This window comes from Lepidochelys kempii, chromosome 9 (assembly GCF_965140265.1).
Source record: "Lepidochelys kempii isolate rLepKem1 chromosome 9, rLepKem1.hap2, whole genome shotgun sequence".
In the NCBI taxonomy this organism is placed as follows: domain Eukaryota; kingdom Metazoa; phylum Chordata; order Testudines; family Cheloniidae; genus Lepidochelys; species Lepidochelys kempii.
Window position 1 is genome coordinate 61,228,985 of NC_133264.1, and position 24,461 is coordinate 61,253,445.

Below are 24,461 nucleotides of genomic sequence, written 5' to 3' on the forward strand. Positions count from 1 at the left end.
AGAGTGAAGAGTTACATGGGAGTCTCAGAAAACTGGGTGACTGGGAAACAAAATGGCAGATGAAGTTCAATGTTGATAAGTGCAAAGTAATGCATATTGGAAAACACAATCCCAACTATACATATAAAATGATGGGGTCCAAATTAGCTGTTACCACTCAAGAAAGAGTCACTGTGGGTAGTTCTCTGAAAACATCTGCTCAATGTGCAGCGGCAGTCAGAAAAGCTAACGGGGTCAGGAACTATTAGGAAAGGTTTAGATAATAAAACAGAAAATATCATAATGCCACTATATAAGGCTATCGTACACCCACATCTTGAATATTGCATGCAGATGTGGTTGCCCCATCTCAAAAAAGACACATTAGAATTGGAAAAGATATAGAGAAGGCAACAAAAATGATTGGGGTATGGAACAGCTTCCATAGGTGGAGAGAATAAAAAGACTGGAATTGTTCAGCTTGGAAAAGAGATGACTGGGGTGAGGGGGATTTGATAAAGGTCTATACAATCATGAATGCTATGGAGAAAGTGAATAAGAGTGTTTATTTACCTCTTCACATCACACAAGAATCTAGGGCTCACCCAATGAAATGAATAAGCAGCAGGATTAAAATGTAATGCATAGTTAACCTGTGGAACTCATTGCCATGGGATGTTGTGAAGGCCAAACCTATAACTGGTTTCAAAAAGAATTAGATGAGTTCATAGAGGATAGGTCCATCAATGCCTATTAGCCGGATAGTTACGAACCCAACCCCATGCTCCGGGTGTCTCTAAACCTCCAACTGCTAGAAGGTGGGACTGGACAACAGGTGGTGGATCACTCAGTTGTCCTGTTCTGTTCATTTCCTCTGAAGCATCTGGCATTAGCCACTGTCAGGGATAGGATATTTGGTTCTATGGAGCATTGGTCAGACCAAGTATGGCCGTTTTTATGTTCTAGCATAAATGCACTCTTAGAAATATTCTTCAGCTGAGATTCTGGAGTACGGTGATGTGTCAATAGGTGGATTTTCCTGACTGAGTTCATGGCATGCACCTTGACTTGCAAACCTTAGCTTTTGATGTGAAAAGGACTTTTCTTTCAAACTCTTCATGACTGCTATTGATAGGACTATAATATTTTGCTTAAACTGCAAAAAAACAAACAAACAAAAAGGCAACATAAAAATGATCACTCCTCTTTCGGTCCCTGCTTACTGGAAAAATGTGAATGTTTCCCCATTTACATATTCCTACTGTCTAAATGGACATGTGCTCATGGATAGGATTGATAGCCAGAAACTCAAAAGCCCTTAGCATTGCTCATCACTAAGTGGGTTACTGTTATAGCAGACAGACATTTCAAGTGGCAGTGTTTAGTGTTTAACTTTCAATTGCAAAAACTGAAAGGCTCCAGTGTAAGTAATTTTGACAGGGAAATGTGTCCAGTGCCAGTTTGCAGAGGACAGAGTGGAGGTGGAAATAAGTGGTGGTATTTCCTCAGACTGCCATATTCTGAGCTTCACCCAGTCGTGATGCCAAAATAAAACAATGCAGATCTTCATAACAATCGCCCCTCGTTTTTCTTGCATGCTTTAACTGGCAGTGACCATGCAAAAGAGTGTTTAAAAAATTGGGTTTATCCTGCTGCATTGTTTTTGTTTCTTTGACTTATAAAGGAAGGGCTGGAACGTGAAGGTTTTTTCACTAGTTTTTTGCCTTAAGCCTTCTTTACACACACACATTGTACTGTTTAATTAAATTAGTTAGGCCCTGACATAGTTGAGTGGTGCAGCCCCCAAGTATAGATGCTCTGAAATAGATTTGAGAGGCCTGAAAGTGACTTTAGCTTAGTGCCCACATGAGGGGCTTGGCACCAGTTAAACTAAACCAGTTTCTAAACTGATTTAGTTATAGTACAATCCTTGTTACAAGATGTAAAAACTCCTTTCCCTTAATTGCTCAGCTTTTACTCTCTTGACTCTTGTGATTTCACCATTGCACTAGTTCTTCAGCCCATCAGTCTAGACAGGATCTGAATTTCTCATGCTTAAAATGAAGTAGAAATAAAAACTCCGGTGGGCGGCAATGGACACTTCAGCTTTTCTTGATGCATCATAACAAAAACTGGGAGGGGCACCACCCCAGCTTTCCTTTGGTACCTGGTCCGCATTCCCACCCTGCTTGTCCAGTCCAGGCAGAGTTTCTCAGATCCACATGGACACAGTACAGCCCAGTACATGTATTGTTTGTATATGCAATGTATGACTATACTTCGCTGTGGAGGACCGCAGCTGTTGTGAATGTGGCACTTGGACATCACACTACATTTGGAGGAGGGAGGTCTCTGGCAGCTGTGAAGGAGCAACCAGTACAATTCAGCTGGTGAAGTTTTTGGCATCAACATTGTTTGCTCTTGCCCAGAGACTGCCCTTATGTGCTAGCTGTTACACAAGAACACAACATGACAAGTCCCAAAGAGCTTACATTGAAGTCTTTTCACCACATGTTGTGGTATGCACATAGGTCATTATGTGCTGCAAATAATTTGACACACAGTTTTTATGCACATAACCCTATATCTGACAGAGACCACAGTTCAGGAAGACTTCTGCATTGGATGCTTTATTTCAAAATAAGATAGAAGCTGAATGGTGCCTGGTTTGGCCTTCCTTCTAGCTGCCACTGATTTCCCCACCTCAAATCAAGTCTGTGTGTTAGGCCAGCAACTTGTACCAAAGACTGGGCCTGAGACCTTCCTGGATATGTCCCTGTGCAGCTTCAAAATACCACCTGGAGTAGGTTTACTGAGGAGGAACCCAGTGAATTCCAGACTGACTTTCCTCTTTGGAACAAGAGGAGAACTGGGCCTCCTCGGTCCCGGCCTATCTTGTAAGGATAGTTCTTAAGGGCTGCAGGAGAATGAGCTCCCACAGTGGATTTCGCAAGGTTCATGGGAGCATCCTTTCTTCCTTTTTATAGACCTAGGAAATTCCATCAGAAAACACAGGGCTCATTAAGGCTAGACAGTTAGCAGCCAGAAGTCAGAGGATGCCAGCCCTCATGTAATAAGGCATTATGATAGAGGCTTAAAGACATGCACATACTGCATTATTGAAAAAATAGTACATCATACAGCTGTTCTGACAGCCTTGAAAGCTGAGCAGTGACTGAGGTGGGCTCAGTGCGAACTTTGGCCTTCCCTGACTTCAGAGTGTTTGAGTGCAACTTGGACCTTCACCCAACACAGTGCAGTTGATGGAATTTCTCAGGATTTTTGTGTACTCCCCATAAGTGTAAGTTACTGAAGCCTGTGCCTGGGAATGACAGAAGTGCCAAGTGTTCTCTTGCCATCACCAGAGCTGGACTACTGCTGATAGCTGGATTTTCCAGCATCCCAAGCATGTGTACATTTATTGCTACATCTGGCAGGCCATGAGACCACCAGATCTTCACTCATATGCTGATTGCAGGCTTGCTTTTGTCCTGTTTGAGTTCCAATGCAGTGTTAGAGACCACTATCACAAAGCAGTGCTGTAACTGTCTTCTCTCAAAGCAACTGGCAGACAGTTTCCAAATAGCACCAACTGCTAATACCTAGCTGGAACACTTTGTTAGACCAGCTGCTAGCGCCTTCTTGCAATTAAAGTGAGTTTGATGGTAATGAGACCAGGCCCTCACTCAAGAAGCCATCACTAGACATTAATGACCTCACTAGTCTATTCAGGGGTAGTACCATATGACTGGAGAATAGCTCACAATGTACCTCTATTTAAGAAACAGGGGAAAGTGAACTGGGCAATAACATACTCGTTAGTCTTGCAAGGCTTTAGAACAAATTGTGAAGGAAAGGATAATTACATTCATGGAGTTAAATGGTAGAGTTGGATGTGATGCAACATAGGTTTACCAAAGGTAGATCATGCCAGGGTAACCTGACTTCCTTCTTTGAGACAATAACTGATTCTTTTAGAGAAGGGAAGTGCAGCAGATCTAATATACTTGTGCTTCAGTAAATCATTTGGCACAGTACCACATGGGAAATTATTAAATAAATTATGGAGAATGGGGATCAGTACAAGCATTGTAAGGTGGATAAGGAACTGACTAAATGGAAGAAGGCAACAGGTTGTTGTGAAAGGTGAATTATCGGACAGGATGGAGGTTACTAGTGGAGTGCCTCATGGATTGGCCTTGGGACCGTCTTAGTCAATGTTTTTATTAACGAGCTTGGCACAAAAAGCAGGAGTGTGCTAATGTAGTTTGCCAATGATACAAAGGTGGGAGGCATCATCAGTACAGAGGACGATCAGAACATTATACAAGAAGATCTGAATAAACTTGAAGACTGGAGTGACAGAAATGGGATGAAGTTCAATGCACTTAGGGTCTAATAATAAGAATTTCTGCTACAAGCTGGGGTTCATCAGTTGGAAAGGGCAGAGATGGAGAGAGACTTGGATGACTGGGTCGTCAGGATGACTATGAGCCACCAATGTGATGCAGCTGTAAAAAAGGTAAATGTGATCCTAGGATGTATCAGGCAAGGCATTTCTAGTGGAGGCTGGGAAGTATTAATGCCATTGAAATTCTGTGTACAATTCCAGTCACCCATGACTGGAACAGGTGCAGAAAAGACCAGGAGAATGGAGGGCCTATCTTACAAGAGGAGATGGGAAGAGCTTGGCTTATTTAGCTTAGCCCTGAGAAGACTGAAAGGGGATCTGTTTGCTCTCTGTAAATACATCAGGAAGGTAAATACCAGGGATGGAGAAGAGCTCTTTGAGATAAAGGATGCTGTTGGCACAAGAACAAATGAGTATAAACTGGCCATGAACAAATTTTGGGCTGGAAGTTAGAAGTAGGTTTCTAACCATCCGAGTAGTGAGGTTCAGGAACAGCCTTCTAGTACAAGTTGTGAAGGCAAACAACTTAATCAGTTTTGAGAGAGAGTGGGACAAAATTTCTGAGTCTGATTGTATGATGGGGTTGCTTTTGATAGTGGGGGATGGGCTTGGTAGCCCCGGGGGCGGAGGGTCTCTTCTAGATTATTTTATGTTTCTAAAAGTTCATGCTTCAGGGCTTCAGACCGCCATCTGCAAGGGTCAGGAAGGGATTCTCCCTCTTCCCCGCCCATGTATTCTATCTTTTTTTAAAATCTCTTTCCTCTAAAACATCAGGGATGGCCTCGGCTGGAGATGGGACATAGGATGGGGTGGGCCAGTGCTCTGAGGTGGCACTGAGCATTCTCTCTCTCCCAGGTGCTTGGCTGGATGGTTCTTGCTCACATGCTCAGGGTCTAGCTCAGAGGTGGGCAAACTATGGCCTGCGGGCGACATCTGGCTCGCGAGACCCTCCTGCCTGGCCCTGAGCTCCTAGCCGGGGAAGCTAGTCCCCAGCCCCTCCCCTTCTATCCCCCCCTCCCCCCCAGCCACGCTGCCGTGTGGGCAGCAGAACTGCATGCTCCTGCCACTTTGAGTGGCATGGTAAGGGGGTGGCGGCGACACACGAGCGGCAGTGCGGGGGTTTGGTACGGAGTCTCAGGGGTCAGTCAGGGGACAGGGAGCGGTTAGGGGTGGGGGATACTGGGGGGCAGTCAGGGGACAGGGAGTAGAGGACGGTTGGATGGGGCGGAGGTTCTGGGGCGGTCGGGGGGGTTAGATAGGGCGTGGGAGTCCTGGGGGGCCTGTCGGCAGGGGGGTGAATAGGGGCTGGCGGTCAGTCAGGGGACAGGGAGCAGGGGGCGTTGGATGGGGGTGGGTCCCGGGGGGCAGTTTGGGGCAGGGGACCCTGGGAGGGAGTGGTCAGGGGACAAGGAGCAGTGGGGGTTGGATGGGGAGCAGATAGGGGGCCGAGGCTAGGCTGTTTGCGGGGGCACAGCCTTCCCTACCTGGCCCTCTGTACCATTTTGCACCCTGATGTGGCCCTCAGGCCAAAAAGTTTGCTTACCCCTGGTCTAGCTGATTGCCATAGGTGGCTGAGAAGGAGTTTTCCACAAGGTCAGATTGGCAGTGACTTTGGGGGGTTTTGCCTTCCTCTGCAGTGTGTGTGGGTGCGGGTCACTTGCCTGGATTATCTGGGTATCTCTCACTTAATCATCTCCCTGCCATAGCAGGGGCCTCAGATACAGTGTGCCTTGTTCTCTACCTGTAGCACATAACAGTCTAGTCTCCTGTGGACTGAGATACTTTGGTCTCATCTCAGTTGTTGGGTTCAGTGTGTGAGTGCTGGGTGGTGTTGGTGGCTTGTTATATACAGGAAGTCAGACTAGGTGATCCTTTCTGGCCTTACACTCTATGACTTTGACAAGACAGCTCTGGATTAATCTGGAGTCCTCCAGGCCTGGATCCCTATCATTCTAGTTTCTGGCCTGGGAATAGTTCACAGACAGGACCGGGTCAGGGTCAGTGATCTTCTGGCTGTGCAGACACATCACATGTCCGGGCTGCTGCAGTTGGCAGTCTTTCATTGATCATGCTCTGCTACTTATCTGCCCCTGAGGGTCCAGCAGGAGGAGATGGTAGTTGGTAAAAGGCTCTGCACCCTTCTACAAGGTTTTAGGGGCCATGTTGGGCAATTTAATATCCATCAGAGGTCCTTCTCATGGGGGATCCTTTCAGCTCAGCATTTACCTTCAGGGGTTCGTGAGCTATTTGAGGCTTCCATGACACTGCTCCATATCTCCTCATCCACTTCAGGCAGTGCCTGCTTCAGAGGGACCTGGCTGGCTCGCCACCCTCAGAGTGGTTAGAAGGGGAAAGTACCATGAGGAATTGATGAGGCTTAAGGTTGCTCCACTGCTACTGTGGTACAGCCATCCCTTGCCAGAGAGATTCACTGTCATAGCCATGGGGCCCCTGGCTACTCATGGGTTCCCAAGGAGCCTCAGTGAACGAACGAACAAACAAACAAAGGGAACCAATGCAGAGAGAGACTGACTGGAAATCCTGTGTGTTATAGGAATCTGGGAGATTGCAGGTAACTCTGCAGGGACCAAATGCTCAAACCGAGCTGCGCTTTCCTAGCGGGCTGTCCCTTTAAAGCAGCTGTTGGCTTTAATCCTGAAAGCACTGCCTAGTTTGGGATGTGGCATCTGTAGGGACCACATCAGTTACTGAGATCAGCATCACACTCTTGCTGACAGTCCTAGATCTGCCCTTGGAGCTGGGGGCAGGGAGCACTGCTGTGCAACTTGGTCACGAGCATCTGAGGTGGCTGACTTGCAGAGCTTGTTGTGAGATGCATCTTCCTGGTCCAGCCCACACTAGCCAATCGGCTTGGGTGAGCCTGTGCAGGGAGAGAAGCTGCCGTGGTGCCTGTTTAAGGTATCATGCTGCTGCTGTTACTTTGCAGGGAGAACTCAAAAGCAGCAGGTCCCAGGTGCATGAAAGCCAGTCACTCAGGGTCATTCCACATGGGGCTTGAGGACCTGGGGGTGTGCAGGAAGACTTGTTCCTTTGTGGGGAGAGAGGTCTGGAGGGATGTCAAGCCCTGCGATCATGCAGGGCATGGAGTGACTGAACTTCCAGAGTGGGAAAGTCTTGGGCATTTATCTCAGGAAGAGGGAGTGTGAGGATGAGCAGGGGACAATTGGGGGCATTCAAAAGGTGTGCATGGTGGGGGGGAGAGGCGGTAACTGCTCCTCCCCTTCCTTGACTCCGTGAGTTGGGCTGGAACAGGAGGCAACCAGTTCAAGCCTGAGGGGAGCACAGGGGCCCAGCATGTGAGTGCTCCAGTGGAGATTAGGCCATGAAGTGCACTTGCCCAGCAAGGTGTCAGTTTCACTAGCCAGTCTGGCCAATGGCTTCTTCCTTCTGTAATGGGCTCCAACTCCCAGGACAAGACAGAGTCAAGGGCAGGCCTGAATTCTTGATCCCTGGCATTGTGGGGGATGGGTTGTTCAATGTGGCTTTGGAGGGGAGGCCCTAGCCTCATCGATTCTAAGGCCAGAAAGGACCATTGTGATCATCTAGTCTGATGTACTGTATGCTATAGGCCGTAGAACTGCCCCCAAATAATTCCTAGAGCAGATCTTCTAGAAAAACATCCAGTCTGGATTTAAAAATGGTCCTTCATGGAGAATCCACAACAGCTCTTGGTAAGTTGTTCCAATGGTTAATTACCCTCTTTGTTAAAAATGTACACCTTATTTCCAGTCTGAATTTATAGAGCTTCAACTTCCAGCCATTGGATTGTGTTATCGCTGCTAGATTGAAGAGCTTACTATTAAATATTTGTTCCCCATGTAGGTATTTATAGACTATAATCAAGTCACTCCTTAACCTTCTTTTTGTTAAGATAAATAGATTGAGCTCCTTGAGTCTGTCACTCAGAGGCATGCTTTCTAATCCTTTAATCATTCTCATGGCTCTTCTCTGAACCCTCTCCAATTTATCAACATCTCTCTTGAATTGTGGTCACTAGAACTTGTCGCAGGATTCTGGTAGAAGTCACATCAGTGGCAAATACAAAGTAGAATAACCTCTGTACTCCTATTTGAGATTCCCCTGTTTATGCATCCCAGAATCGCATTAGCTCTTTTGGCCACAGAGTCGCATTGGAAGCTCATGTTCAGCAGATTATCCTCCACCTCCCCCAAATCTTTTTCAGAGTCACTGCTCTGCAAGATGGAGACCCTATCCTAGAAGTATGTCCTACATTCCTTGTTCGTAGGTGTATGCATTTACATTTAGACATGTTAAAATACATGTTGTTTCCTTGCACACAGATTACCAAGCGATCCAGATCTCTCTTTCTGTTGTGTTAATAATTTACCTCTCCCCCAATTTTTGTGTCATCTGCAAACTTTATCAGTGATGATTTTGGTTTATTTCAGGTCATTAATAAAAATGTGAAATATCATGGGGTAAAGAACTGATCCCTGCAGGACACCACTAGAAACACATCCCGCTTGATGATTCCCTGTTCACTATTACATTTTGACATGTATCTGCCAGTTTTTAATCCATTTAATGTGTGCCATGTTAATTTTAATCTTTCTAGTTTTTAATCAAAATGTCATGCTGTAGCAAGTCAAATGCCTTACAGAAATCTAAGTATCAGCAGTATTACGTTTATCTACCAAACTTGTAATTTTGTCAGGAAAAAAAAAAGTTAGTTTGACAGGATCTATTTTCCACAAACCCATGTTGAATGCATTAATTATATTATCCTCCTTTAATTCTTTATTAATCAAGTCCCATATTAGCCACTCCATCATATGGGGATTAGTGTCAGACTGACAAGCCTGTAATTAGCCGAATCATCCCATTTACCCTTTTAAAATATTGGCACAATGTTAGTTTTCTTCCAGTCTTCTGGAACTTCCTTGGTGTTCCAAGACTTATTGAAAATTAACATTAACAATCCAGTGAGCTCCTCAGTCAGCTCTTTTAAAACTCTTGGATGCAAGTTATCCAGACCTACTGAGTTACAAATGTCTAACTTAAGTAGATGCTGTTTAACATCCTCCAGCGAGAATGTTAAACAGAATGGAAAGAGTGTAATCATATGATATGTTTGTCATCTGTTTTTTGCCAAATACAGAACAGACATATTTATTGAACGCTTCTGCATTTTCTTCATTATTATTGATAATTCCATTTCCATCTAGTTAATGGACCCATACCGTTGTTAGAATTCTTTTTGTTCCTGTTATACTTTTAAAACTCCTTCTCAATTTCCTTAACTCTACTGGCTGTAGATTTCTCCTTGTGTCTTTGCTTCCCTTATCAATTTTCTGCAATTCCTAGCTTCTGATTTGTATTTGTTACTATCAGCTTCCCCTGTCTTCTATTTATTATAGATGTTTTTTAAAAAATTTTATAGCTGCTTTCACTTCTAAGTTGTTTTTTAAACCAATACTGCCTTCTTCCTTGATGGTTGATTTTTTTTTTTTTTTTTAGGAGCTTTCTTAAACAATTCCTAATGATCAATCACATTTTTCTGAATAAATTCTTCCTCTCAGCAGATTTGGCTCATAATTGTTTTCAGCTTTGTGAGCTTGGCCCTTTTTGAAGCACCAGCTACATATAGCACTGATTTGGACTTTATTCTACGTGCATGTTATAAATGTGATCAAGTCCTGATCACTTGTACCTAAATTACCATTCATTTTAGTTCAGTGATCAGGTCCTCTCTGTCTAGGTCTGTCATAGCATTCCCCAGTGTTAGCTGCAGTGCTTTTTGAGGTAGGAAATTGTTGTCTATAACATTAGAAATTACAAGGACATTTTAGTCCTGACAGCATGAGACCTCCAGTATATGTTGTTCAAATTAAAATCCCTTGTTATGCGGCTTTTTTCCCTTTCTGTCCTAGATAGGTGCAGAGGAGCCAGTTTTCATGTGATTAGCAGACACCAACTAATAGCCCACCTTGTGCTGGATCTGTGTGGCTGGGCTGTTTCCTGTTGTGCTGGTGGGGGAGGATGTAGAATCGGTCCCTCCTCACTAATCTGTGCCTCTCTCACTGCTCTCACAGGCCCTGCAATTGGTTTCTCTTCTCTGACGTTCTCAAGAGGCTGAAGCTTTCCTCCCGCATATTCCAGGCTCGCTTCCCGCACTTTGAAATTGCTACCCTGCCCAAGGCGGAGTTCCAGCGTCAGGTGTCCTCGAGCCAGTTGCTGGCCCAGGAGGAGGTGCCAGAGAGCCCCGAGCCACGCCCCCAGGGCCTTGCAGAGACTGTGGAGCTGGTGTGTTACGAGCCAGAGCTACTGCAGCTCCTGGGCTCAGCAGTGGAGTTCCAGGCCTGGAGCAGCTGACGGGGGCTGGAGCTCTCCCCGCATCGGACTGCGTCATGAGGCAATAATATGGACTGATGGGAAGCAGCCTTTTCAATGCCAGCAGCGGGGCCTGGAGTCTTTGGCTGTTTTGCTCTCTCCTTGCAGCCCCTGAACTCCGACTGGGGAGAGACTCCACTTGTCTCCAAGGACTTCCCAGGGTCCCTTTCTAATGAGCAGCAGCAGCTGCAGCTCTCTGCAGGTCCCCTTCTAGCTCAGCCGGAAAGCTTGGACCTGCCCCACTGGGCTACCTTAGCTGGGCCTCCTGGCTGTAGGACCATGGGCTCTGAAGTGAGGGACAGTGGGTGCTTCTGCCCTGCCCCGCCCCGCCCCATAGAACTGCGCCTCTCTCTCAAAAGCTGCCCTCCCCGCAATGTCTTCCATAGTATTTATTTAATTAGTATTTAATTTGTAATGTTTCTTTTGTTTCTGCTGAGTCTGTATCACTGTGATTATTTGAGTCCCAGGCTGTGGTGAAGAGGGCTTCCTCTGGCCCCTCTCCCAGGATGCGCCCAGAGGACACTGCTCTCCCATGAGTAGCTAGCTGTCCAGTGACCGAACTGCTGCGGCCTAGCAGCAAGGGACCAGCTCTCACAACAGTCCCCAGGTTAAATTTTAGGGCCTGTGGGCAGCCCCCTCCCTCACCAGCTTCTCTTGGGGCTGTTTCCTTTCCAAAAGCAAGGCCAGCTGAGAGGTGTTCTCCAGCTCAGGGTTCAGTCTCCCCCAGGTGCTCGCCTGGCTCTCATGCATTTCACTTACATCGCTTGTTTCTGGATTCTTCTGGGCCACTTTGGAGAGGCAGCTGCAGTCCAAGAGCCGCTCTAAAGCCGCAGGCAGAGACTCCAGCTGCCTCCCATCCTCATGGGCTCCTGCTGCTGCTGGAGGGCCGTCCTCCTTGACGCAGCATCTGCATGCAGACAGGCCCCTTTCTCCTCCGCTGCCTGTGCCCCTTTCTTCTGTTCAGAGGAGCAGTTCTACTGCAGAGCGCTGGCCTGAGGGGGCAAGTGCCTGCCCCTGGCAGGAGCAGAGAGCAGGGCTGCACCGCTGTGTAGATGGTACAGTTTTATTGTACAGGTGCTAACAAGGATGCTGAGGACTGGACAATCTGTTTCCTAGCTCTCCCCTGTCCTGCCCTGCAGTGGGAGTGTTGGGTGGTTTTTTCTTTGTGTTGTGTTTCGTCCCAGCCGGGGCAGTTGTAGCCTCCCCCGACCACCACTTGTCTGCCTCCCCCTCCCTGGGACCAGACAGCTCCTTTTTTAAGCTGAGGGTTATTGCCTTTGGGTGTGTATTCTGGCTGCTCTTTCTGATTTCTGTTTTATTATAAACAACCGGCTGTGGTGTCAAAAAACACTTATGTACAGAAAAACCTGCATCAGGCCCTCTGCCTCCTGCCTCTTCTCTCGCTGTGTGTGTAGTGTTCCGTTACCCGTGGGGGGGAGTGGCGGGGGAAAGCACTGTTCTTGGGATGAGAACGCCTGTGCTGGCGGGGTGGAGAGAGAGAAATGACCCTGCCCCTTGGGCTCTGGGAGTTCTCTGCTGTCTGCACTGTGAGATCCACTGCTACAGCCTCTTGTTACTGCTGAGTGAGAACCCAGTCCTGCACCCTTGCTTGCCTGAGGGTAGCATCCTCCTCCAGTGTGCTCTCCTAGAGCCTTGTATCTGCCAGGCTGGGGATCAGCTGAGGCAACTGAAAGCAGGGTGCTCTCTCTACCACTCTGGCCCTGTAGCCTGAACTGCTTTAGTGCAAGCAGAGGGCCACCTATGCTTATGGCTACAGCAGCTGTGTACAGTAAGATGACACAAAAAGGCAAGGCTGGGTTCTCGCTCACTCAGCGTTTTAAATCTTCAGCTGTGCTTCAGCCCAGTTCCATGGAGGAGCTGTTATTCCCAAGGAGAGTAGTACTGGCCTTGGAGCCTAGGCCTGGCCTCTCAATTTTTGTAACCACCTCAGCACACGTGTACAGAAGCTGCTGGGCACCTGCTCACAGGCCAGGGCAGCAGTAGTGAGTAGCATAAGAAAGAACTTCCACCAAGGGTTTGAAGGCCCAGGTATAGACCTCCAGCCCCAGGACCTTGGCCCAGGCATGTCTGCTCTCCAGGGCCTAATGAACAGTGGTGGCAGGGGAAAGAACTGAGCCTAGGCTGTGGTGGAGAGCAGGGGCAATGGAATGAAACTGGTGTGATGGGCCTTTTCTCCTGCCCCAGCCTGTGTATTCATGTGGGAGGGCTCAGTGGGTGGAGCAGGCTGCTCAGGGAGTGTCACAAACATACCCTTTTCCCAGGTGTAGATGATGATGTTGTGTGGGAGTCAGGGAGATAAGGCCATGCTGCTGTACCACTCCTAGCAGCTCCTTGAGATGCTGTAAGCAGAGAGCCTGGTGCTGGGGCATTGCATGTAGTCTCCTAGCTGCACCTTGAAGGAAAGGTCCATAGGGCCGTGCTACAGCCCCACCCCCAGCAAGCTTGGAAAGCAAGCCTGAGACTTCCAGTGCAGCAGGGGCAGCTGGGGGGATGTATGTTCCCTGGAGGAGTCGGGGGGCAGTCCTTCCCCACAGAAGAGGGAAGGGATATGTGCATACTGCCCATGCCCTCCCCTCAAGAGGCCATGAAGAAGCTGGCAGGTGGGGCCTTAGCACCCCATGGCAAGCACCACTCAGAGAAAGCACAAGTGCTCGTAGTTGAGCTAAGCCCAGCTTCTATGGCTGCCTGTTCGTGAGGGCACCACTGGTGCTATGTGGACAGAGTGCAGGCTGGATGCCAGGCCCTAGTGCAATGGACCGAGCTGCTGGGAGCAGAATACACCAGCACAGCCACTCCCATGGAGGGGGCAAGTGTCACTCTGTGGTTTGTGTGGGGGGGCAGTGCATGTACAGTGTGGGGGGAGGGGGGTGGATGATGCTCTTCCAAAGCCAGTTTGCCATGTTGCATGGCACCTGGGCTCTGAACAATGCTAGGCAGGCAGGCCTACCCCTGCCGCATGATCGGTGGACCTGCAGCCCACATGCTATGGGTAATGGAAGGGTTAAATGCCCCTTGGTTGGGAGTGTGGTGGGGATGCTCAGGGCTGGGGGAGGGCACTAGCAGTCTGGGAGTGGGGGGGAGGTCTCAGGGCAGGGGAATAGGGCATGTGAATGTGAAACACCATGAAGCTAGTGTGCGTGGGAGCCTGAACCTGCTCTGCCCTGGCTCTCTGGGCCCCTTGCAATGCCTTCTGGGCCAGAGGCAGTAGGTGCCCAGGCATGGGCCCCTGACTGGCACAGAGGCCAGGCCCTGGCTTGCTGCTCTCGCTCCATGGCCCAGGTTACACATGGGGCTGCTCTATTCCAGTTCCCTGATCATTGGGCTTGGTGGACACCACCAGGCTCCTGAAGGGCTGCTGCTATTCAGCACTGCTCTGTGACCACTGTCATAAAGGGCCCATAAAGCCAGCATTGCAGGGACACCCCATTGCAGGCGAGGCCCCCCCCAGCTCAGTATGCTAGGGGGTGTTGGGGCATAAGAGGTGGCCTAGGGCATCCCTTTTTGCCAGCCTCCCGCCCTGGCAAGGCCCACAGGCCATGGCACCCAGGACACAAGTTAGGGCCAGAAGAGGTCCCAGGAGCCCTGCACTTAGAGCAGTGCAAGCAGCACCTCTGGCTCCCTGCAGCAGCCCTAGTGCAGGGGCCCAGCTGAATTCCCTCCCTCCTGGATAATGGGGAGCAGCTCTCATTCCAGCAGCTGTACTCGGGGCCAGGCCCAGCCGCTAGCTCAGCCCCTTGGCTCAAGCCAGAACACTGCATATTGGGGCCTAGCGTCTCTGCAGATGGCAACTCCTGGATAAGATGAGGAGTGGCACAGCCAGGTGCTGCCACAGCCCACCACCAGAGTCTGGTGTAAAATGTCTCTTTAATGGGTGAGGGCAAGAAGCAAAGGGCATGCAGCCTGTGAGGCTCCCCTCTCCCAGCGTTCCTGGCCCCAGCAGTCCCCAGCTCTGAGTTGGATCCTGTCAGTCCAGGGAACTAGGCTTTCCCAGCATCCTTTGGAGCCGAGGGTGCATCTGCGCACTTCACACCACATCCCAGCATTCCTCCTTGATGTCACCACTGCCTAGAGACAGCAGAGCTGCAGGGCCTGGCGCAGAGCTGGGCGTTGTCAGGAGCTGAGCCATCCGCTCACCAGGGAACGCCGCCTCCGAGCTGATGGCTAATTCCAGTTCCACCACAGGTGTCAAGCCCACCTTTGGGTGGCTGAGTTGGGTGCAGCTGTCAGTGCCTCCTGCTGGCAGGGCTGCTGTTGCTTTGCCATCCTGGGAGCTGCTTAGAGCTAGTGCCTGGAGCTCCTGGACCTTTGCATGGTCGGGCAGGCTCTCCTGCTGGGATGCCTGTGTCTTCGGCACACCGGCGAGCGTGGTAGGATCACTGGAAAGCAGGCTTGGGAGTGGGTGATCCAGCATCGCCAGGCAGCTGCCGTTGGCCTCCATTGTCCCAATGATGGTGGCAACAACAGTGCCTGGCTGGCCAGTCAGAGCTATTGGCTGGAGCAGACTAGACAAGGAGTGCTGGGTGGCAGCAGGCAGGAGGGGGCCTGCTGCTGGGATATTGCTGCCCAGGCCTGGCAGTGGCTGGGGGAACCCATTCATGGGGAACCCAGGCTGGAGCGGGATCCTGTCCGGAGCAGGGGTGCTGCTTGCAAAAGGAGAACTGGCAGCATTTCCCAGGGCCAGCATTGTGATGAGTGGGATGGGCTGGAGAGTCAGGGACCCCAGCCCCAAGCGACCGGGCAGGAGCGGGGAGCTGGGGAAGGAGAAAGGAAAACGGTCACATGCTGGAGTGAATGTGCAGACTGGGCCCCACCAACCACTGTAGGTGGGGGATGGGAAATCCACCTCCCTCCCCATCCAGGCCCCCACCGCACCCCATATCACCCCTCCGCTGACAGCTGGGGCACGAGCCCCAGTGCTTGTGACCCCCCAGCTGGAGCCTGTGTGCCCAAGGCTCTGTGCTGCCTGCCTCTGCTGACACTGAAATGTTGGCATTGATTGTCACCCATGCACCATAACCCCGCTGCCCTGCCGTGGCTCACTCAGCCTCGGGTCCCCTGCAACTGCCTCTCACTGTGCCGCCCCATCGGGCCTCCTACCACCTCCCCTTCCTGCCCTGCAGCACAGCTCTCCTGCCATGCCTCGCCAGATCCCCCCTTTGGCTCCCATGCCCCTGCAATGTCCCACCAGCTGGGCTCCCTGTCACCCTGTTCCCGAGCCGCTGAGCCCCTCAACACCATTGGCCTCCTCCAGCCCCATCATCTGGACTCATCACCGGCCCTCTTTCCACAACCTGCCTGCCCTGCACCCCTTGTTCTGGGTCCAGCCAACTTCTCCAGAGAGCTGGTAGCTTGGCCATGGAGGGTACCGCTGCCTGGGTGCATGATGGCAGCCATGGTCCTGTGCCCAGGTTTGGCACAGAGGCTGGGCAGAGCCTGTGGCCCTGGCTGGATCCCAACTCCCCTTGCCCAACGCTGCTCTCAGGAGAGTTGGAGGGTCCTGCCTGCAGTGGCCATGGCACCTTTGCCCTGCTGAAGACAAGCTGCCACTGTGAGGGGCTGCCCTGGGGCAAACACCTCCTCCCCCCGGGCCAGGCCCAGCCCTGGCCTGGAGGTTGGTCCACTCCACTCAAGGCAGTGTCAATGCAATGGTGGGCGAGACATTGTGTGGCCAGAGTCCATGCAGCCCCCCCCCAAGCCTGTGCTGGGGGAGAGGGGCTGGGGCATGGCTGGCATTCCTCAGCCCTGCATGTTGCAGAACGTGCCCTTCCTCCAGGCACTTACCCCACGGCATGGGCGGGTGGCATGCTGGCCCCCCGCTGCACCTTGGGGGCAGGACACGGTGCAGCTGTGGGCTCCCGAGGCTGGGTCACTGGTGCAGTCTCCCTCTTGCTGCGAGTGGGGAACAGGGCACTCTGGAGGGGGGCAGTCCTGGAAGAGGGCCTGGGGGCCGAGCGGCTGGCTCTGGGGTTCACAGTGCCCACTGTTTCCCCCTCATCCTCAATCACCACCAGGTCCTTGGGCATCTCCTTGAACTGATATACCAGCCGCTGCCCTTCCACCTTGGCCAGAATGCCACGCTGGTAATAGTACCTGGGGATGTCACCAATGCAGCATGGGACTGGGATCTCCCCATCCCCCAGTGCCACAACCTCCCCCCCCCCGCCTCCTCCAGAGACAAAACCGACCCCCCATTGCTCTCCTGCATCCCCACTCCGGCTCCACACCCTGGCCCCTGCACAGCCCCCCCTTATCCAATCAGCTCTGCACCCTCCCATGGGGCTCACCCCAGCACTGTAACCCCCCCCACCGCTCCCCTGCATCCCCACCTCAGCTCCACGCCCTGGCCCCTGCAGAACCCCCCTTACCCCATCAGTGCTGCACCCTCCGACACAGCTCTCCACCCCCCACTGTAGCCCCCCACACCGCTCCGCTCCTGCCACCATCCCTGCAACCCCCACCCCCCCAGCTGGAGGACCCTACCGCAGTGCCCGGCCCATGGTTTCATAGTTCATGCTGGGTTTGTTCTTTTGCTTTCCCCACAGCCTGGACACTGCCTTGGAGTCCACCAGCTTGAAGATGCCCCTGTCTCGCTGGGTCCATTTGATGTACTTGGGGCAGGTGTTCCTGTCCTGGAGCAGTGCCAGCAGGAACTCCCACAGGTAGAGGGCGTTACCTGGGGGGGAGGGCAGGGAATGGTGGGCGTGAGGGGCAGGCAGTGCACAGCCCTGGGAAGGGGCATCCCAGACCCTCCTCTCCTCTGAACTGCCCCCTGTGCTGAGGAGCCCAGTGCAGCCCTTGTTGTTCTAAGGGCAAGGAGTCAGGGCCCTACTGAGCCCCCGTGAGCCAGCCCATTGCCCCATGCGCCACCCCATTGCTAGCCCGAGTGCCCTCCCTCTGCAGCAGTAGCGAATGTAAGCCCTAGGTCCACAGCCCAGGCAGAGTGGAGAGCTGTTAATCAGTGCACTGCGGGTGCGGGCCACTCCCAGCTGACGTGTTGCAGAGTCTCAGCTCTCCTTCACAATGGGCTCTAACCCTCCTGGCTGCAAGGAAACCGTCACCGCATGTAAGGCACAGACAGGAGGGATGCATCTGTCAAGACCAGCTAAGCAGCTCAGAGCTGTAGGCGAGTGCAGGGGAACTGCTGGGAAATCCTCTCAGTATCAGCACTGTTGGTGTCCAAGCACCAAAGAGGAGGAGGAGAGGCCTGGATACAGCTGCACAGAACGTCATCGCCTGCGGGTGGCATCTCGTCCCGGCCTGGGCAGAGGGCAGAGCCTGGGGAAGTACAACCACTCATTTTCTCCACTCTGAACCCTGCAACTCTGTGCAGTACGGATGCTGCCTCCTGGCCCAGGGAGCCTGGACTGATCTAGGGACATTAGCAGGAGCCAGAAAGTTCACCCAGCAGCCCCTGGCAGAGAGCGAGTCACCATTATCCACAGCAACACTGGACTGCTCCTGTCCCACTAGGCCTCCCCACATGGGCTGGAGGCTAGAGCTTTCCCAGGCTGCCATCCTGCTGCGCGCAGTTTGTCATAGAATCATAGAATATCAGGGTTGGAAGGGACCTCAGGAGATCATCTAGTCCAACCCCCTGCTCAAAGCAGGGCCAATCCCCAATTTTTGCCCCAGATCCCTAAATGGCCCCCTCAAGGATTGAACTCACAACCCTGGGTTTAGCAGGCCAATGCTCAAACCACTGAGCTATGTCTGCCCCCCAAAGCTATCCCTTTGTCCTGCTGTCAGGGGAAAGGGGACTCTGCCGGGGCTGGGGGAGCTGCCTGGGCTACATTCAGAGCCCAAGGTGAGAAGGGCCCATTGTGATCAGCTAGTCTGTCCCCTGCACTCCACAGGCCAGAGAGCTGCCCCACAGGAATCCCTAGGGGATGAGGGAGGGCACTCTGCTGCAGCTGCCAGGCTAGTGGTGGGATGGGCATGTGGGCAGGGCTCCCTGCCCTGAGTCAGACTGGCCAGGGGGCTCAGCCAGGCACGAAGTGTCTCCCATTCGCTCAGCAGCCGCTGGCTGATGATTTGCCCCATCAGGCGCTCAGCCAAACTCGTCTGCTCCCTGCCAAGCTACAGGAGCCGTTTGCTGTGGCCCTGTCCAACCTGACATCTCCCAGCCTGTCCCCCCTCCACGCTGCTCACTACCTTTGCCGTCCTTGGTCTTCCTGCAGATTGGAAAGCCTGGGGTGGTGATGGGGGAAAGGCAGCGGGGGGACTTCGGCTTGCGACCTGCAAGAGGAAGACAGGAGAAAGGAAGAGCACAGCCTCAACCCTCCTACCACCCAACCTGCCTCTCCATGGGCCTCCCCTAGGCCACCAGCTATTCTCACAGCAGGCGCTGGACCTCCTACTCCTGCAGCATCCTCTGAGTGGGGCCTGGGCACTGCACCTCCCCTGGATTCACTTCAGAGAGCAGCTTCCCTCTGACAGGTCAGGCTGTGGACACAGTGTCTGTCTGTCTCTCCATGGACACACTGGGACGGTGCTGTGTACACAGCCCAGAATCACTGCCCTCCCCACTGAAACGTAGCCATCGTCCGCTGGGGTAAGACTGCCGCTGTTCAAGATCAGGACAGCATGCGATCACTACTGCGGGGTTGCTGTCTTCCCATCACAGTCCTGCACAGCACCACACTCGCCTCCAGTGTATCAGTGCTGGGTGAGAGGGGGGTGACCGGCCAACACTGTAGGGTTGGGTCTCAAGAGTCACACAATGGTGATGGAGACAGGCTCAGACCAGAGCAGCTAGTGGGGGTGATGTTGTCTCCACACCCTGGTGCACGGTACTGGGCAGGGGAGGTGGGCTAGGAGCTGGGGGCGGGGCCAGCACTGGTCATGGGGCAGGGGCGGGGAGGATACAAGATAATGATGTCTCTGGTCCATAGTGGCGGAGAGGCAGGAGGACAGCTGGTTTGGCCAGTGTGTGGGGAGCTGCAGTGCAGGGAATGGCGATGGAGGTGGGATGTCCCGGGCAGGTTGGGCAGGGCCCTGGGGCAGGGTTAGGGCTGGTAGCTGGGACTCACGGGGATGCGGCATGTGCGTGCCAACGAGGAGGCTGGCTCTGCGCCAGGCGCTCCCCGCCAACAGAACAGGACATGTCACAGGCCCCAGGAGCCCTGCCGGGAGAGGCGTGCACAGGATTTAGGGGACCCAGGTTACCTTTCCTCCTGGGCTGCTTCCCTGTTTGCTTCCTGGTGGACCCAGGCAGGGGATTCTCCTCATCCTCAGACCTGAGCAGGCCGCTGGCTTCCCCCAGACCCAGGGGGCAGGCCCCTCTGTCCAGGGAAGCCCCCGTGCCACCAACTACAAGGGATACAATGGGAGGGAAGCCTGGCTAAACATGGGGCACCAGATCAGCATCACGCCCCTAGGACCCTCACTTAGACTGGGCCATGCCAGCGACTCCCCCGCCCACCAAGATGCAGCCACCCTGAAAGAAGGCCTCTAACCTGCAAATAGACCCTATCTAGGTGTGAGCACCTCCAACCCTCCTACCCCGCCCACAGGAGGGGAGAGCCACCTTGCCCTGATGCTCCCCCGTGAGTGGGGGAAGGCCCCCAGCCACCACTCTGTGAGAGGGCACGGGCCCTTGTACTGCCTGTGAGGGGGTGGGGCCAGTTCCTCCTCCCCATGAGATGGGAAGGGCTCTTGCCTGCCCTGTGAGAGGGGAAGGCTCCCAGCCCTGTCCCTCCCACAACCTAAGAGGGGAGGGCCACTGCCCAGGAAAGGCGACTCACGCAGGCGCTTCTCATCCAAGATGTTGTTGGGTGACTCCACCCAGAGCAGGCCCTCGCCAGCTGCAATGGGGGGTAACGGCTGCTCAGCGTCACCTGCAGAGTAACAGCCTGTGTCAGTCCAGCCCCCCCAACTTCAGGGGGAACGGAACCAACCTGGGGCACCCACCTTCTGCCAGGCTTTTCAAAGAGCCCAGCCCCCAGCAGCACCTATTGTTTCGGTAGGGATGATGGGGCCGTTCCCCCTCTCGGTGCAGGCTCCATGCAGACTCTGGCAGGCAGTGCTGCACAAGGTTTCCTTGACCCCATCAAGGCTGGAGCCATGTCACTGCCCCTGCCAGTGGAGATGGTGGTGCATAAACATGCGGCTTGCTAGCTGCATCATCATATGCAGGGCTGGAGCTAGACTGGCTCTGCACACCAGGGGAGAGCCCTGAGCTCAGCTCTGCTGGGTCTCAGCAAAGGCCTGGCTTTTGGAGTCTTAGGGGATCTGCAATGGATGAAACACCCTCTTCCCCCTTTGCCCCCGTATGACCCACCTGGCACTGTGACACTGTCCCCAACAACCTGCGGCTCGGGCTTGTCCAGCAGCCCATCTGCCATGATGCCACTGGGCACCTCATCCAGTTCCAGCCCCGAATACACACACAGCAGGTCTGTGCAGGGAAGCTGCTCCTCCAGTGGGGCAGGAAAGGCCAGTGGGTCATCAAGCTGCAGGGGAACAGACATACATCATACACAGTGCAGCTTGAGACTATCCCCCAGCATGCTTAGCACACACCCCCAGAGATCTCAGGCCCAGCCATTGTGATGGGATGCCTCAGGTGCAACCTGGAACTGTGGGACCGCTGTGCCCCCTAAACTCTCTGGCCTGGGCTGTCTCTCCAAATGCTTTGCTAGTGACAAGCAGCAAACCCCTCCAGACGCTGTTATCACTCAGCACAACAGCAGGGGGAGCCCCACACCCAGCTGGATTGCATGAATGCTCCCTGAGCCACTCACGAATCACACAGAGAAAGGCACTGGCCAATTTCCCCCAGCTTCCCATGCTTGCACCCCAGAGCTGTACCTTCTTGCCCTGGTCAGAAGCTTGACCAGTGTAAATTTATTACCCGGTCTACCCCTCCCTCAGCATGGAAAGGTCATGCACCAGCCTTTGTAGCCTGAGCTGAGATTTCCCAAGCACTTCAACCAAACCAAATTGTTTTAGATAAAATTTCAGGATCCTGACACAGGGAAGAAAGGAGTCCAGGAGAGCTGGCTGTATTTTAAAGAACCTTATTGAGGTTACAGGGACAAACCATCCCGATGTGTAGAAAGAATAGTAAATATGGCAGGCGACCAGCTTGGCTTAACAGTGAAATCCTTGCTGATCTTAAACACAAAAAAGAAGCTTATAAGAAGTGGAAGATTGGACAAATGACCAGGGAAGAGTATAAATATATTGCTCGGGCATGCAGGAGAGAAATCAGGAAGGCCAAATCACACCTAGAGTTGCAGCTAGCAAGAGATGTTAGGAGTAACAAGAAGGGTTTCTTCAGGTATGTTAGCAACAAGAAGAAAGTCAAGGAAAGTGTGGGCCCCTTACTGAATGAGGGGAGCAAATCTAGTGACAGAGGATGTGGAAAAAGCTAATGTACTCAATGCTTTTTTTGCCTCTTGTCTTCATGAACAAGGTCAGCTCCCACACTACTGCACTGGGCAGCACAGCATGGGGAGGAGGTGACTACCCTTCTGTGGGGAAAGAAGTGGTTCGGGACTATTTAGAAAAGCTGGATGAGCACAAGTCCATGGGGCCGGATGTGCTGCATCCAAGAGTGCTAAAGGAGTTGGCGGATGTGATTGCAGAGCCATTGGCCATTATCTTTGAAAACTCGGCGATCGGGGGACGTCCCGGACGACTGGAAAAAGGCTAATGTAGTGCCCATCTTTAAAAAAGGGAAGGAGGAGGATCCTGGGAACTACAAGCCAGTCAGCCTAACCTCAGTCCCTGGAAAAATCATGGAGCAGGTCCTCAAGGAATCAATTCTGAAGCACTTAGAGGACAGGAAAGTGATCAGGAACAGTCAGCATGGATTCACCAAGGGCAAGTCATGCCTGACTAATCTAATTGCCTTCTATGACGACATAACTGGCTCTGTGGATGAGGGGAAACCAGTGGACGTGTTGTTCCTTGACTTTAGCAAAACTTTTGACACGGTCTCCCACAGTATTCTTGCCAGCAAGTTAAAGAAGTATGGGAAGGATGAATGGACTATAAGGTGGACAGAAAGTTGGCTAGATTGTCAGGCTCAACGGGTAGTGATCAATGGCTCCATGTCTAGTTGGCAGCCAGTATCAAGTGGAGTGCCCCAAGGGTCGGTCCTTGGGCCGGTTTTGTTCAATATCTTCATAAATGATGTGGAGGATGGTGTGGATTGCACCCTCAGAAACTTTGCAGATGACACTAAACTGGGAGGAGAGGTAGATACGTTGGAGGGTAGGGATAGGATACAGAGGGACCTAGACAAATTAGAGGATTGGGCCAAAAGAAATCTGATGAGGTTCAACAAGGACAAGTGCAGAGTCCTGCACTTAGGACGGAAGAATCCCATGCACCGCTATAGACTAGGGACCAAATGGCTAGGCAGCAGTTCTGCAGAAAAGGACCTAGGGGTTACAGTGGATGAGAAGCTGGATATGAGCCAACAGTGTGCCCCTGTTGCCAAGAAGGCCAATGGCATTTTGGGATGTATAAGTAGGGGCATTGCCAGCAGATCGAGGGATGTGATCGTTCCACTCTATTCGACATTGGTGAGGCCTCATCTGGAGTACTGTGTCCAGTTTTGGGCCCCACACTACAAGGATGTGAAAAAATTAGAAAGCGTCCAGCGGAGGACAACAAAAATGATTAGGGGACTGGAACACATGACTTATGAGGAGAGGTTGAGGGAACTGTGATTGTTTAGTCTGCGGAAGAGAAGAATGAGGGGGGATCTGATAGCTGCTTTCAACTACCTGAAAGGGGGTTCCAAAGAGGATGAATCTAGACTGTTCTCAGTGGTAGCAGATGACAGAACAAGGAGTAATGGTCTCAAGTTGAAGTGGGGGAGGTTTAGGTTGGATATTAGGAAAAACTTTTTCACTAAGAGGGTGGTGAAACACTGGAATGCGTTACCTAGGGAGGTGGTGGAATCTCCTTCCTTAGAAGTTTTTAAGGTCAGGCTTGACAAAGCCCTGGCTGGGATGATTTAGTTGGGGATTGGTCCTGCTTTGAGCAGGGAGTTGGACTAGATGACCTCCTGAGGTCCCTTCCAACCCTGATATTCTATGATTCTATGAGTCTATGATTCTATAAACCAGATTTATTAACTACAGAAAGATAGATTTTAAGTGATTATAAGTGGTAGGCATAAGGGGTCAGAGATAGTTACCAATGAAAATAAAAGATAAGTGCACAATCTAAATCTTAAACCTTATTACACTAGGCAGTATTTGGATCAAGCAATTTTCTCATCCCACTGGATGTTACAGTTCTTAATACACAGGCCTCCCTTAAGCCTAGACCAGTCCCCTCAGTTAAAGATTTTGTCTTCTCAGCGTTCCTGTTGCTTCCAGCGTAGGTAGGGGAGGAGAAAGGTCAAGGCATGCTGCTGCTGTTCCCTATTTTATATCCTCAGTCCGTGTGCCTAGAAGACACTTGCGCAGACATGTCCTGGTGGGCTTTGCTGAGTCACTGGGCTGGGCAATTCCCCAGGGTGTGGTCTTGTGCAACTGAGATATAGAGTTGAGCAGTCCCATTGTGTGGTGTTTAGGCAGCCCTCTTTGAACTGTAAATCCCTTGATTACACTCCCCTGCTGATTAATGGTAGTTGAGCACCCTCCTGGAAAGGGGTCCTTTGTATGTCACTAGCAAACTTACAACATATTTCAGTAACAACCGTACAGCAAAATCTCAT

At 52.0% G+C, this 24,461-nt stretch overlaps 2 protein-coding genes across 8 annotated transcripts in view; one reads left to right on the top strand and one right to left on the bottom strand.

Annotated features, from left to right (window-relative positions):
• The window catches only part of BCORL1 (BCL6 corepressor like 1), a 47,444-nt gene extending 35,278 nt beyond the window's left edge, over window positions 1-12,166 (top strand). For both annotated transcript variants that reach the window (XM_073360640.1, XM_073360639.1), the window contains one exon: window positions 10,465-12,166. In XM_073360640.1, the coding sequence (XP_073216741.1) occupies window positions 10,465-10,744 (280 nt within the window). In that variant the 3' untranslated portion in view covers window positions 10,745-12,166. The remainder of the gene's footprint in view (window positions 1-10,464) is intronic.
• Window positions 12,167-14,628: 2,462 nt separating this feature from the next.
• The window catches only part of ELF4 (E74 like ETS transcription factor 4), a 40,145-nt gene continuing 30,312 nt past the window's right edge, over window positions 14,629-24,461 (bottom strand). For 5 of the 6 annotated variants that reach the window (XM_073360645.1, XM_073360643.1, XM_073360641.1 and 2 more), the window contains 7 exons: window positions 21,063-21,234; window positions 20,527-20,619; window positions 19,949-20,092; window positions 18,935-19,018; window positions 17,264-17,456; window positions 16,565-16,873; window positions 14,629-15,534 (listed from right to left, as the gene is read on the bottom strand). In XM_073360645.1, the coding sequence (XP_073216746.1) occupies window positions 14,808-15,534; window positions 16,565-16,873; window positions 17,264-17,456; window positions 18,935-19,018; window positions 19,949-20,092; window positions 20,527-20,619; window positions 21,063-21,234 (1,722 nt within the window). In that variant the 3' untranslated portion in view covers window positions 14,629-14,807. The remainder of the gene's footprint in view (window positions 15,535-16,564; window positions 16,874-17,263; window positions 17,457-18,934; window positions 19,019-19,948; window positions 20,093-20,526; window positions 20,620-21,062; window positions 21,235-24,461) is intronic. The other variant, XM_073360646.1, reaches the window with a different exon arrangement.